At 46.0% G+C, this 14,956-nt stretch overlaps 1 protein-coding gene across 1 annotated transcript in view; it reads left to right on the top strand.

Moving 5' to 3' along the window:
* LOC115271170 (thrombospondin type-1 domain-containing protein 4-like) overlaps positions 1-14,956 on the top strand; it is a 318,226-nt gene that overhangs the window by 40,577 nt on the left and 262,693 nt on the right. Inside the window, exons 2-3 of the mRNA XM_029910795.1 lie at positions 5,021-5,117; positions 13,050-13,119. Coding sequence (XP_029766655.1) covers positions 5,089-5,117; positions 13,050-13,119 — 99 coding nt within the window. The 5' untranslated portion in view covers positions 5,021-5,088. The remainder of the gene's footprint in view (positions 1-5,020; positions 5,118-13,049; positions 13,120-14,956) is intronic.

Raw genomic sequence — 14,956 nt, forward strand, 5'->3', positions numbered from 1 at the left:
GCGTTTTACAAGGTAAATGCTTGAGCTCTGGTAATTTCTTCAGTAAAATGTGTATTTGCTCCACATAGGCTAATGCAAGAATATGCTTTAACAATGGCAATCTGCAGCACAACACAACCTCATTTTTGCATGACAGTGTTTATGAATTTTGTGGGAATTACATCCCTGTCATCCAGATTTCAGAGATGAGTTTGGTTTTTGTAATTAATAAACAGTTTAAGAGTTACTGTATGAGTCAAGACCACATGCCACCAACAGCAAAAATTCAGTGTCCCACAGCGTATACTGGATGTGCAGGGTATATACAAGTTATCCAGCTTGATAAAGTTGCTGTAGTACCAGGGCTGGCTCCAGGCACCAGCCCACCAAGCTTGTGCTTGGGGCGGCACCTGGAGGGGGGCGGCGCGGCGCTCTGGCCGCGGGGGGGAGAGCGGAGCCCCGGCCGGGGCTCGCCGCCCTGCCCCCGGTGCTCTGGCCGCTGCGGGGAGGGCCGGGGCTCGCCACCCTCCTCCCAGGGCTCCGGCCGCCCTCCCGCCCGGCGCCCTCCCCCCGGGGCTCCGGCCGCCCCCCCCCCTGTGTGTGGGGGGGGGAGTGGCGGCTGGAGGCTTTTTTGCCTGGGGCGGCAAAAAAGCCAGAGCCGGCCCTGTGTAGTACACACTGCTTTTTGAGAGTGTTGTGAATGTAGTGCACTGAAGGTGATCCAAAGGACACATACTGTGCATAGATTAATAGACAGGAGCAGCTAATAGGTAGACCATACTTTACTGACACGTCTGTCATTTTATTCAGACTATCTATGCTTTAAGGGATATTTGATTTTTCTTTTTAAAAGACAAATCTTGCTCAATGTTATTTGCTATTGAACTTTCCTAAAGTTAAAAAGAGAGATTATAAATCACTAGAAAATACTTTTTAAAAGCCACTCAAGTTTCATAGCTACTTCAAGTAGCCATTGTCAGTAGCTGGCAAGATACCCAGTCCTACCAGAAAGATAAATAACAAGGGAAATGTAGCTCAGCTTCCATATATTTAAGTCAACAAGATAAAATAGGTTACACAGCACATACCTATCCTGAGTTTATGTATAAATCTAGATGATGGAAGCTTCATGCTTCAGGTTAAAGTAGTTTTATGAACTTTCTTATTGCACATGTGTACACACAGATTAAAGAGGGAGGTTCTGTGTTTATAGCTAATATACAGATAATGGCAAATGACAGGATGTAGAAAAATGTACAGGTTGAAAGAGTGACTAAGTTTGCATGGGAGTTCATGAAAGTGAAATGCCATCTATTCAGAATAAACAAAAGGTACAATCACTTGCAGAATTCCATATGAGAGGTCCCATGAGATTTAAAAGGTTAAGATATCTAATAACTTAGCTTTCTGCATATTTTCAAACCTTCTCTGAGGAGGAACTCTTTTAAACTTACTTATCCTTATGGATATTGTGTTTTTTAACATGCTGTAGACTCCCCAGAATAGCTTCCTCTTTTCTTAACTTCCTGAGCCCCATCAGATCTCTCCAAGTGATTATGATGATTTAGTACTCTGGAGTACCAGATACTTTATGTAACTTTGATATGTGGTGCCAGGGCTTTATTAGTTTCTGTACAAAAGTATATTCTGTCCTAGATGGCTACTGTTCTCAGTCCCTGTCTTTTAGGGCAGTGGTTCTCAACCAGGGGTATGCATACACCTGGGGGTACGTAGAGGTCTTTCATGGGGTATATCAACTCATCTAGATATTTGCCTAGTTTTACAGCAGGCTACATAAAAACCACTAGCAAAGTCAGGACAAACTAAAATTTCATACAGACTATGACTTGTTTATACTGTTCTATATAGTATACACTGAAAAATACAATCTTTATATTTCAATTGATTTATTTTATAATATGGTAAAAATCAGAAAGTAAGCAATTTTTCAGTAATAGTGTGCGGTGACACTTTTTATTTTAATGTCTGATTTTGTAAGCAAGTAGTTTTGTGAGATGAAACTTGGGGTAGAGAAGACAAATCAGACTTCTGCAAGGGGTACAGTAGTCTGGAAAGGTTGAGAATAATTGTTTTAGGGCATCTCATTTGCAGTTATTATATAATGCTCTGCTTTCTGATTCATTGATTAAGAAAAAACATGAAAAGGAGACATATTGTGTGATTTTTTTTTTATTTTATTTATTTATTTATTTATTTTTTACCACCACCAAAAAATCTTTCTTAATACATTCAGATTTGTCTTTGGCAATCTCCTGGATTATATGGGATGTGCAGCTTGTCCCATTACCTATAAACAATCCATATTTCTGGTATAGGGCACCTAACTATATCCATTTTTAAAAAGTTCTCATAAGCCTTGTCTTTCTCTAGCTGGCTTTTAGTTGTCTCTGTTTGTCTGTCTGGTTGACAGAAGTTACTAGCTCTTTATCTTTGAGCAGCAATGCTCTAATGCAGGGGTTCTCAAACTGGGGGTTAGGACCCCTCAGGGGGTCACGAGGTTATTACATGGGGGGGTTGTGAGCTGTCAGCCTCCACCCCAAACCCTGCGCTGCCTCCAGCATTTATAATGGTGTTAAATATATTAAGTGGTTTTTTTAATGTATAAGGGGGGGTCACACTCAGAGGCTTGCTATGTGAAAGGGGTCACTAGTACAAAAGTTTGAGAACCACTGCTCTAATGTTTCTGTTCACCGAATTGCATTTCAACACATAGCTACTTGTAAATGGCAAAACGCAGACAGGGCTTGATCCAGCTCTGATATGCATAGATATAGGTTCAATCCTACCATGAAATTAAATTTAGAACTATACTGTGCTCCTCTGAAGCAGATTTTCTAGAATGGGTCCAAGTCCCGCCTCCCCATACCTGCTTGTAAGTGTGTGTGTGTGTGTGTGTGTGTATATATATATATATATATATATATATATATATATATATAAAATGGATTGGAAACAGTAAGTGTTTAACAATGTGGGTGTGTGTGGTGGGAGGGGGATGAGGGCTCTGGCTGGGGGTGCAGGCTCTGGGGTGGGGGTGGGGATGAGGAGTTTGGGGTATGGGAGGGGACTTGTGTAGAGCAGAGGGTTGGGGTTGAGGGGATGAGGGCTGGGGCTGAGGGGATTGGGGTGTGGGAGGGGCTCAGAGCTAGGGCAGAGAGTTGGGGTGTTGGGGTGAGGGCTGTGGGGTTGGGCATGAGGGGTTCACAGTGCAGGAGGTGGCTCAGGGTGGGGCAGAAGGTTGGGGTGAGGGGGGTGAGGGCTCTGGCTGGGGGTGTGGGCTCTGGGGTGGGGTTGGGGATGAGGAGTTTGGGGTGTAGGCAGGCTGCCCCAGGGCTGGGGCCAGAGAGGAGGACTCCATAGTTCCCCCCAGCCCTGTCCCTGAGGGGAGCTCTGAGGGAGGGGGCCCCCTCTTCCCCCCCCCCAGCACCACACTCACCCGGCACTGTCACTACACGTACTCCTAGAGGCTGGACCCCTCTCAGGTCCAGGAAGCCCCCTCACCTCCCCTGTGGTGGGTGCCGGGGGGGAGGGGACTGCCATCACATGTGGCCTCCTCCCCCGCTACAGCCTGCTGCCCCTCACCGTAGCCTCATGGGGGATGGGGCTGCCCTTTGCCCAGGGTGGGGCAGGAGTGGTGGCTGCGGGCAAGGGGGATCATACGGTCGGACACTCTCACCCAAGCCCCAGCAGCTGCTCAGGTGAGGTCTAGACTCCATCTCCCAGAAGCCCCACGGTGTCGCCTCCCGGTGGGTGCCGGGGGAGGGGAGGGCTGCCAGTCATGTGTGCGCCTCTTTCCCTCCTCAGGTGCAGCAGTTGCCTCAGCCTGCTGCCGGCGCCACTCTTGTGTTGTAGGCAGGGACACTCCGGGGTCAGGGGGAGGCGCCTGGGGGCGGCAGGCAGGGCCGGGGCAGAGACCTGGCTCTGAACATTGGTGGAGCTGGGCACCCAGGCCTTGAATATTCCTGGAGCCTGGGCACCGCGGGCCCATACAACTCGCCACCCCTGTCTCATTCATATTTCAAAATCCCACTGCTGCTACTGGACTCCCAGTATGTTGACTGCAACTTTATCAGACAAAGACTCCCCAGTGTCCCAACAGTTCAGAACTTATGCACATGATATAATGGGCTAACAGAACTCATGTTTGTGTTTGCAAAACTAAAAGGCACAAATATAAAATGCTCTATAACTAGGAGAGGAAGGTCCAGTGGTTAAGGCACTGCCTAAGATCTGGGTGACCTGGGCTCAATTCCCTGCTCTGCCACAGGCTTCTGGTGTGACTGTGGGCAAGTCACTTAGCCTTTCTGTGCCTCGATTTCCCCCATCTGTAATGTGGTGTTGATATCACTGCCCTACATCGCAGGGGTGTTGTGAGGATAAATACTTTAAAAATTGTGAGGCACTCCAGTAACTATGGTAATCGGGCCATAGAAATATCTAAGATACCTAGACAGACTATGTGATGAATTCAGAGAGGATGTATTGGCTCTTGCGTTTTGGCTGGACCACAGAGGAGTCTTATCTTCTGCAGTGTGCACTTGAATGCTTAGAAACGGTATTGGTACTAACATTTGGAAACCCTTTAAAAAATCTTTGTCATATCCTAAAAAAAATAAACGACCTGAGCCTGTGTGAGGCAGTCGTGAAATAATGGCATGGTGCATGCTGGCGCACCAGAGGGGAACTGAAGCCACCAAAGTGCCGTAACAGAGGCATGAAATAAAAAGACAAGTACCTTTTTTAACACTGGTTATTTATACTTTGTTGTTCAGATCATGATCCGGCAGTCCATTCCTTAAGTCCCATTGACTTCAGTGGGACTTAAATGTGTGCTTATATTTAAGCACATACTCAAGTGCTTTGCTAAATAGGTGTAGAGCTTAAGTTCTGATCTGAATTGCTGCAAAGTCCAAAGGAGTTCAGCTACAGATGTTTGGTTGGGACCTATCTCTAGTTTCATTGGCATCCTGGAAAGTATTGAATAAGTATTGACAAATATTTTTTTTCTCTATTTCTGTAGGATTTGTGTGTAATCTGCATTACGTTCTAACACACTGTCCACCCCAAAAGGCTTCATAATCAAGGATCATGGTAGACCGTTTAATAGTATCTTTGAGGTAAGTTGTACAATAAAATTATTTTTAATGATTTAATATGCTCTTGTCACAGTGCAATAAGTATTGATTGACTGTATATCTGTAGACTTTACAAGCAAGTGTTATTTTAACTATTTGGACCATTAGTAGTTTAATGCAAAGTCCAGTCCAAATGATTGAATGGTTAAGTGCATAGATCACTTAGAACAATCAGGCAAGGGCAATCTTTGAGGGGGGGAGGGGAGAATTGGAAAGTTCCCAATGTCTTGTTCCTGTTCCAGGAGGGCTTCTTTTCACCTTGTGTCGGTGTCTTAGAAGGATTTCTTGTAATTTGCAGATTTTTTTTTATACCATTTTTGGTGAGATCTAATGACTCCCAATTATAGTAAATGCCTTTTAAATAATTTTTATTCTTAAACTTTGAATGAATTGTAATGTATGCATTAAAGTTGTATGTTCTTGGAATGATTCACTCACATGTTCATGACTGCTAGGGCATTGTGTGTTTCCTTTCATTTGTGTGAAAATGGACTGGAAGTGACTCCTCAGGTCCAACCCTCTCTCTTCTGAATTTCAAATGCCAGGCTTTGGACCGAAATCCCCAGATCCAGACCTGCTTCTGTCTTGAGCTTTCAGCTCGGATTTCACACTCCAATGGATCTTCTGTATATTGCAGCCTATAACAGTGCTACCTTTTCTTTGGAGACTTCTCCCAGCCTCCCCCCACGCAGACAGACCAAGAGGCCCCCATGCTCAGGGAAGTCACTCACCATGGCTGCCAGAGGCACAGGGTATGATACAGAGTGGCCCCACAGCTTATACCATGAGGAGACAACCGTCCCCCCCACCATAATCAATAATAGGGGAGAAACTCACTGAGGGGCATCTTTCTGCCCCTTGGGTTTTCTGTGGGGGAGGGGGAGCTTTTGACACATCTCCCCAGATAAGAGTATTAGTGTCTTCAACAGGAAACCTCCACCCCCAGGCATTGATTTAAACAAAAGATGGCATTGCCACTATGGGGGGGAGTATGACTGAATACTTTGCTGTATTCTCCACCTGGTGTGAGATGGATATTTTGGTTTGACAGTTTGATAGATCCCTACATACTCCACTTCAAATGTTGTGCCTAATTTTGATGTGTGCTTGGTATTTTTTTTGGCTTTCCCACCTATTTAGAATGTCTGTAACAAATCTTCAGAGCAGGATAAACCTATTTTTGTAGTTTAGAGAACCTAGAACTAGTCAAGCGTGATAAATAAAATTACCAACTCCAGAGAAGCGGCCAAAGTCAACTAAGTCAAAGTGAAATAACATGAAATTAAAAAAAAAAAAAATCACAACCCCTCAATCAACCCAGAGGCTTTCCTCAGGAAGGCTTAAGTATTCCTGCCAGATTTCCTATGTGCTTGAAACAGTAGGTTGATAACAAATATTTTTGGCAGACCCAAGCACATACACAGAGACAAACTATAAACTACCCTCATTGTCCCTGTGTGCGCGTGCACACACATGCTGAATTGTAATCCCCCTTTTTAGAGACTGGTCAGGAAAAGGTTGGCACAGAATAATCACACACATGCTAAGGAGTTCAGTTTTGAAGTGGGAACTTTTAATCTGGTAAGTAATTTGCTTTGAAGATTATAGTCCTTGCTCACTTTAGAACTGCCACCCTCATGCAGGATTTTATTAAAATGTATTCATAGAAATGTGCTGCCCATCGACAGAGCCTGGCCTTTTGCTGTTCATGAAAGTTTTTCCCTATGCAAATGCTGAACTTCCTATTGCATCCTCTGAGGGAACAGGGAGAGTAGAAGCCAGACAGAGGGTGAAGACCTCTGAAAAAGTAAAGCGGGTATTCAACTGGAGCAAATCAGATGTTCCAAAACTATTATGGGGATCATATAATGTGAGGCTGCCTGGGGGTGTCTGTGATTTGTATTCTAGCTAGGAGTTTGTCATATTTCCATTAAAACTTCATTGAAATGGGGCACTATGAAGGAGATCACCTGTCCATGGGGGAAAAGCATATGTGGCTCCTGGATTACAGGACACACTTGGGAAGGCAGTGTGTTCTGTAGTTAGGGCAGTGGACTGGGAGTAGGAAGATCTGAGTTCTATTTCCAGTTTTGCCTTTTATCTGCTATATGACCTTGGGCAAATTATTTCCCCTCTTTATGCCTCTGTTTTCTCCCTCCCTTTCTCTGGAAGTGCCCCCTCTTCAGGATGGGGACTGTCTCTTACTGTGTATGCAGAGGCTCTGGAACGTCTGGGTGCTAATAACAATAAAAGATGCAGCATGTTTTTAAAAGGGCTTTAAAATGTTCTGATTTAAAAACAAAGAAAACAAGACTGGCACTTTAGTTTTTATCCTTTTCATGGTTATTGCTTTGTGCAAGAGGACTAGAACATGATAATGAGGTGGTGATAGGCACTGTATAATACTTATTATCCAATGGCCAGTTCCCCCACCCCCAGTATGTTAGTGAAGGCAAACAAATATCTTTCTAATATAGAGAACGTTTTTTCTTGAGTTTTCTATGTTTGTGGTAACGAAATGGCAAGTGCCAAAAAGTATCTCTGTTTGTTAGACCCCTGTGACAGTGTGTATCAGGCCTTCTCTGCCCCTGCTGGAGCTGTCGCTGCCCTGACGCACCCTCTCGAAGGAGACATATGACCTGGGAAAGAGAGGTAGTGAGTTTAGACCTCCACACGCTGCCTAGAGAAGTGACTCAAACTTGGTACTGGGGGAACCAACAAGATTTGCCCCTCTGTCAGTTAGAAGAGCCAGGAGGAGGCAGTAGGCAATCAGGATCTACCAGACAAGATAAGATGGCTTGCCTGCTTCTCCTAAGGAGGAGTGCTGGGTAGGGTTACCACCTTTTGAAATGCAAAAAACCCAGCACGCTCCCCACAAGGCAAGCCCACCACAACCCCAACCAAAAGTAACTCCACACATCCACATCAACAGCCACTTTATAGTATCTAGAGAGATAACATCATTTTCTTACCTTGGTTGTGTTTCTCCAAGCTGCTTTGTTTGTTTCGGTCTTCACTGAGATCCTTTCCCCCCCAAACTTCATTGATTCTATATTTTTAACTGTATTCTTGAATGTGAACTTTCTGGAACTTTATACATAAAGAAAATCCATTTAGTCTTTTTCTTGAATTTATATTTGCTATTTGAATTTGCCATTTGTAGCCATTTCTTATTTTTAACAGCAACATCATAGCATTGTTAGCTGGACACAGAAACTTCTAACATTAGATATCCCAGTGTATTGTGATAATAATGAAAATCTTTAGAACCAGTTCAAAAAACGCTGGCAGATTAAATTCTGTTTCTGGCAATACATAAAAACAAACAAACAAACAGGCCAGGCTGGTCAAATACCAGCCAGGTGGTAACCCTAGTGCTGGGTGAAGATGGGTCAGGAGAGGATTTCCCGGGATCTAACCCAAAATACTCAGGCCTGGATCAGGACCTAACAACTCAACAGCACTTTTGGTTTAAAGCTTGTGACACTGTTCATTTTTCTTGTGGAGTTTAAATGCCTAACTGGCATTTTTTAGTAGAATTTCAGTTAACTGTTTCAAGACTACCAAGGGGTTGCTGTACGAGACCCTTGCTCCTGATGAGATTTGTCAGCCCCCCTCTGAAAGTGTCTGAAACAATGTAGAATATTTAAAGGGTTGTGGAGAAGGGTGCTATGAATGGGAAGTGCAGCTGGATTCTGTCTGATCTGTTAGGGCTTGTCTTCATGGTGGGGTAATATGCCCTATGGGGTGACGATTTCTAAAGCGCACTAAGACGTTGCACGTTAATTGATCTGTGTGTATCCTGCTGGTGTGGACTAAAGGTTACCTAGTGCATGGTGCGCTTGAGAAATATCACCTCCGTTAAGCAAATTACCTGACCATGTAGATAAGCCCTTAGTTTGCAGCTGGATTCTTTGGTTTACTATGTTTCATCATCTCCACCATTTTTGTCTTTGCTTTTGGAATTCATCAGACTACTAGGTGTTCATAGGACCAGGTTAATTTTTACTGTAAATTCAGTGGGCTTGCTCAATCCACGTGAGTGTAGAGAGAGGTAAAGGTTGCCATAAATTGCCTGTCTGCCTTCCCAGATCCTGGGGCTTCCTAGGGGACACACCAATCTCTGGTGCAAATTAGAGCAGTCAAAGGACTGTTCTAATTTAGGCTAACTTGTAATGACCACTTAAGAGGCATTGTGATGGTGAGGCTAGACAGATCAGAGTTTCTCTGAGCTTCATTGTCATTGTGGTCTCTTCAAGGCTGGGTGAGTGTGACTGTAAGCACCCCTGTATTCACACTATTGTAATAATCCTTGTGTAAAATATGCCTTGTGTGGTATGATATGAAAACTGACTCACCGATCATTCAAATTTTTGCGTGATGTGCATATGCAGTGGGCATTAAGAGTTATGAATATATGCTGGAATTACAGCCAAAGTGCAGATAAACCAGATATGTCAGGGGGAGTTGGTAAACTGATCTGCCCTAAACAAAGGAATGTGTTTTCCCCACTGGGAATTACTTTCTATGTACTTTTAAGGACAATGAGAATGTATTTACATATCACATAAACAGACCCAACAAGCTAACAAGGGGTGGAGGCAAACCTCGTGCTAACAAGTGGGTGAGGAGACAGCAGGGTGTCTACACCCAGCGGGAGAGAGAAGCTTGGTCTGGGTTTTACTTTTTGGAAGAATCCATTTAAAAGGTTTACTGGTTTATAAAGACAGTCGGCTGAACCTCAGATGTTAAGCAGTTGAATCAACTGATCATATACAGTATTACTGTATTAATGAAGTGTATAGAGTGAGGTCTTTGCTGAAAGCTAACGACACACTAATTAATATCATTGTGAAATGTATGTATTAAAAGTATAGGAGGAAATATGGATACTTAATGATATTATGTTTTAAAGTCTGTGGAGAAACAGGTTCCCTCTCAGACAGGAGGGCAGGCAGCTATCTACCTGTCTCCTGAGATTAAGCCAGGTGTGACCAAAAACCAATAGAAGCTGCATTTACGCAGAAATCAGTCAAGGGGTGGGAAGGCCACAGGAAGGGAAAAAATAGCATGAGGTCATTCTGCCTCTTGGAACAGTCATTGGACTTTGGAAGATAAACAAAGACAGAAGCCATCTTTTGCATCTATAACTAGACAAACACACACAACAGAGCTCATGCAAGCTGAGAAAGATGGGTTCTTCAACCAAAGGGTAGTTGAACTGTCTGGAAACTGAATATAGGTGAGAAACTTGCATAGGTAAAGGTTGTACCTTGATAGATTAAGTTTGACACTTTTAGATCTGTTTTCATTTTTATTTGTTTGTAACCCTTTCTAACTTAATCATAGAAGTGTGGGACTGGCAGGGTCCTCGATAGATCATCTAGTCCAGTCCCCTGCACTCGAGGCAGGACTAAGTAATAACTAGACCATTCCTGACAGGTGTTTGTCTAACCTGCTCTTCAAAACCTCCAGTAATGGAGATTCCACAACTATAGGTAATTTGTTCCAGTAACTACCCTGACAGTTAAGTTTTTTCCTAATATCCAACCTATACCTTCCTTGCTGCAATTTAAGCCCCTTGCTTTTTGTCCTATCCTCAGAGGTTAACGAGAACAATTTTTCACTCTCCTCCTTTTGTACCTGAACTCCCTTAAAATCCTGTCATCGTTTATAAATAAACTTGTTTTACCATCAATCTAAATTACCAGTGCTGTGTTTGAATTAAAGTGAATCTTAACTCCAGTTAATGTGGCAAGCTGGTAGGTTTTGTGTCTTTAGAGGAACAAACGAACCTTATTATTTCTCTGAGCTGTCCAGGAGCGGGCTGGACATTACAGAGCACACTGTTTGGGGAAAATTTGGGACTGGGAGCAGGGCCGGCTCTAGGATTTTTGCCGCCCAAAACAAAAAAAATTTTGGCGGCCACCCCCCCCTTTTATTCATGCCCCCCCGCCCCTTCCCCAAATCCCCCGCCCCGCCTCCTCCCCCGGGCGTACTGCATTTCCCCCCTCCCCTCATTGCTTCCTGCGGGGCCCCCCACGACCTCCCGCCCTAGCTCACCTCCACTCCACCTGGTCCCCTGGGCACGCCGCCGCTCCGCTTCTCCCCCCCTCCCTCTCAGGTGAGGGAGGGGGGAGAAGCGGAGCAGTGGCATGTTCAGGGGAGCTGGCAGAGCGGAGGAGAGCTAGGGTGGGGGGCACAGGAAGTAACGGGAGGGTAGAGGAACTGCTCCCCACTCCAGCTCACCTCCACTCCACCGTCGCCGCCTCCCCTGAGTGCCCCCCCGCTCGGCTTCTCCTCCCAGCCTTGCTGCACGAAACAGTTGTTTTGCGCCCAGCAAGCCTGGGAGGGAGGGGGGAGAAGCGGAGCGGCGGTGGCGCACTCAGGGGAGCAGGCGGAGGCAGAGCGGAGGCGAGCTGGGGCAGTGAGCTGGGGCGGCAGGGACACTTTTTCCCCATGCCTCGGAGTCAGCACCTATGATGGCCGGCGCCAGAATGCCGCCCCTAGAAATATGCCGCCCCAAGCACCTGCTTGTTTTGCTGGTGCCTGGAGCCAGCCCTGACTGGGAGTGTGCTGGCTGTAACTAAAGCTGGTGGAAGCCAGTGTGTGATGGTGTGTTGCTTCAGGCTGCTGGGGTCAGAGTCTGCTAGACCAGGGCTGAAGCTATACACAGACACTCAGGGTATGACCCTCCTGCTTGTAGGCTGGCTGTGAGTGGCCCAGGTTGAGAGCTACAGCAACAGAGTATTGTGAGGCACCCAGGGTTACAGGGCAGGTAGTGACACAACCTCTCAGTGGTCTGGATTGCACCCCTGAACCGAAACCCATTACAGAAAAATATTAGGTGCAACTGGTGTGCCTCTGACTAGCAATCCCTTTTGTGCAGCCTTTTGAGCAGCACAAAATAGCTGGCAGCAGGGCCAAGAATGAGGCCCCTCACTGAGCTACATTTGGACCCATATAGATGTGACAAGGAAGCCCCTTATTGATGGTGGATCAGCGTCTGCCTGGTTGGTGGAAGAAGGGCAGAGAGGCTCAAAAGCAGCTTGGAGTTTGGGGCCTGTAGCTCCACTTGGAGTGGGGAGCAGAGGATGCTCAGATGCTATCTGCAAATCCTGGGCACTCTTTCTCTTTGTTGACATGTCATGGATGGAGAGAGGCAGGGGGAATGGGGATCATAAACATTGAACCATGTATTGGGCACCTGGGTGTGGTGAGAGTCTCTGGAGAAAGTGACAGGTGAGTTGTCTTGCTGCCCCCCAGGTCTTGTGCTATAAAGTCTAGTCAGTCTCCACAGCTGACTGGAGAGGAACCTGTTCCCTTGCAGTCATGGAGGTTCTGTGCGTGTTCAGTGCTTCCTCAACACTATTTTACACAACTGTACTGAGGAGGGAGGAGTCATGGCCCAGAAAAGAACTAAGAAGTGGGGTTTGGTTTTGTATGTTTACAGTCAAATTTTCCTTTGCACTTTTGAAAATCAGGGGAAATGTATCTGTTTGGGCACCCAAAAATGGAGGTGCACAAAATTAATGGAATGCTTCTGAAAATGTTAGCTTTCATCTTTATTCAAGCATAAAGTGGGATACCGTTTGTAGCAATAAAGTGTGTGTGTGTGTGTAGTTGTGTGGCTTGCCCAGTTCTACCCTCTTTATTATCATGCTGGTAAGTTGCTTGGTATATTTTGCCTTTAAGAAGGGCACATGCACACAAGCATGCTGCAGAAATACACGTTATATGGTCCAAGAAATGTTGTGTTATGTGGATGTTTCATGTGAGACTACCCATGTCAGTAAATTTATTCAAGTGCCTAAACTTTTGTAGGCTCAAGCTTTGACAGGTAGCTGGGGTACGTGGTGTGGTTCAGTGATTATCTGCAATACATACACATTCAATATTATCTATTTTTTGCAGACTTTTCAGTTTCATAGCGGTATTAGGATTTCAGCTGGTCATCCCACAAACGTCAGTTGAACACAGAAAGGTAAGCTACAGAAATTTGGGTTTTGTATCATTAGAAGTAACACGTATGGTGTGTTAGTGTAAGAAACATAAAGTAACTTGGTGCAAATACCTCTGCTGTTAGGCATTATATGCAGGATCTTATTATTTAAAAAAGATGGGAGGCTGTCTGGCCCTGTGCCCTTGTGTTGGTTAGCATACTCTGTTGCCAGATGCAGGTTGGATTCCCAGTTCCCTGCTAGGAGAGAGACTGACTAGTGCCTTCCATACTGGACGATTGTGGACTGGTGTTGGATGGGCTCTGTTATTCACTCTCTGCAAACTCAAAGAATTGGCCTTCAAGGCAGGATCTTAAAGTGCAGAGAGGAGGGGAATGTCCCTGCTAAAATGACATCGTAAGGGAGGAAGTTTCCCCAACCAGCTAGCCTTCTTCCCTAGAGGCATTTTCTTCCTTGCGATATCACTAAGGATAATAATTTGACAGAGTTCACTTACTGAGCGTTTCACCATTGGGAGCAATTTGTGGTGCAGTTTCTTACCAGTTTTCTGGGATGCTTCTGGTTTTACATGTTGTCCCTTACGTGCAACAGATCATAGGGTTGCCAACCCTCCAGATTTAAACTAGATACTGTATATGGTGGTTTCTCTGTAACCTGAAGTCTTTAAATCATGATTTGAGGATTTCAGTACCTCAGCCAGAGGTTAGGAGTCAATTTCAGGAGTGGGTGAGTGAGGTTCTGTGGCTTGCAATGTGCAGGATGTCAGACTAGATGACCATGATGGTCCCTTCTGGCCTTAAAGTCTGAGTTAAACTTCCCCAAGCCCCTCTGACCCCACCTATCAACTGCCAGACAACAAGAATGTTAGCTGCTCAGGCTGAGAGAGACATCTTTCTAATTAAATGTATACTCTCAGCTTTGTCACTGGGGGAGTTGTTCCTGCTTTTATGTTGAGATTCTGGTGTTTGTTTGCTGAGCGAGTAACTTTGTACCCCTGCTAGCAGCTTCTGTGTTGAGCTCCTTTTGCTTCTGTGGACAGAAATTGCAGAACAGCAGATATGTTCGGGGAGAGGTTTTCTGCAGTGGAGCAGTAGCGGTTTCTAAAATTCTAGTGAATGATACAACTTAACATTGTTTGGCAACTTTCTTATGTACTCTTACAAGGGTTTATGGAATTAAAAATTAGAGTACACATTAAATGGGTGGATCTGAGCCAGTCTCCGGGAATAAAGAGACTGTTTAGTCACTGGTCCTTATGCATGTGCCTTTGGCATATTCATAAATCTTTGGTGCTTTAGCTTGTGGTGCTAGAAATAGTATGATTGCCAGGGGTGGAAGTAACTTAAAAGCCTTATTGGTACGGGGACCCAGCTCTGGGCCCTCAGGCAGAAGGGGTGGGGCCTCGGGCAGAAGGGGTGCGGCTGGGGGTCAGCCTCCCCCAGCCAGCCCTTCCACATTGCTGGGGCTCTGGAGGCGATTTAAAGGGCCTGGGCCTCTGGCCGCTGCTGCAGTAGTAGGGTTACCATATTTTGAGTGTCCAAAAAGAGGACACTCCACGGGGCCCCGGCCCCGCCCCCAGCCCCGCCCCCTCCCCTGCCCCAACTCCGCCCCCTCCCCCAAAGTCCCCGCCCCAACTCTGCCCCCTCCCCTGCTTCCCGCGAACATTTGATTCGCGGGAAGCCTGAAGCAGGAAGCAGGCAGCAGGTAAGCCGGGGGGGGGAAGGAGGCGCGGCCCAGTCTGGCCCCCTTCGGCGGCCGGCCCCGGCGTCTCCAGCCTGGCTCGGCTCGGGCCCTGGGGTGCCGGCCCCGGGCCAGCCCCCGGCCGAGCACCCCCGGGCCAGCCCCCGGCCCAGCACCCCC

This window comes from Terrapene carolina, unplaced genomic scaffold (assembly GCF_002925995.2).
Source record: "Terrapene carolina triunguis isolate 2854851 unplaced genomic scaffold, T_m_triunguis-2.0 Scaffold67, whole genome shotgun sequence".
In the NCBI taxonomy this organism is placed as follows: Eukaryota; Metazoa; Chordata; order Testudines; family Emydidae; genus Terrapene; species Terrapene triunguis.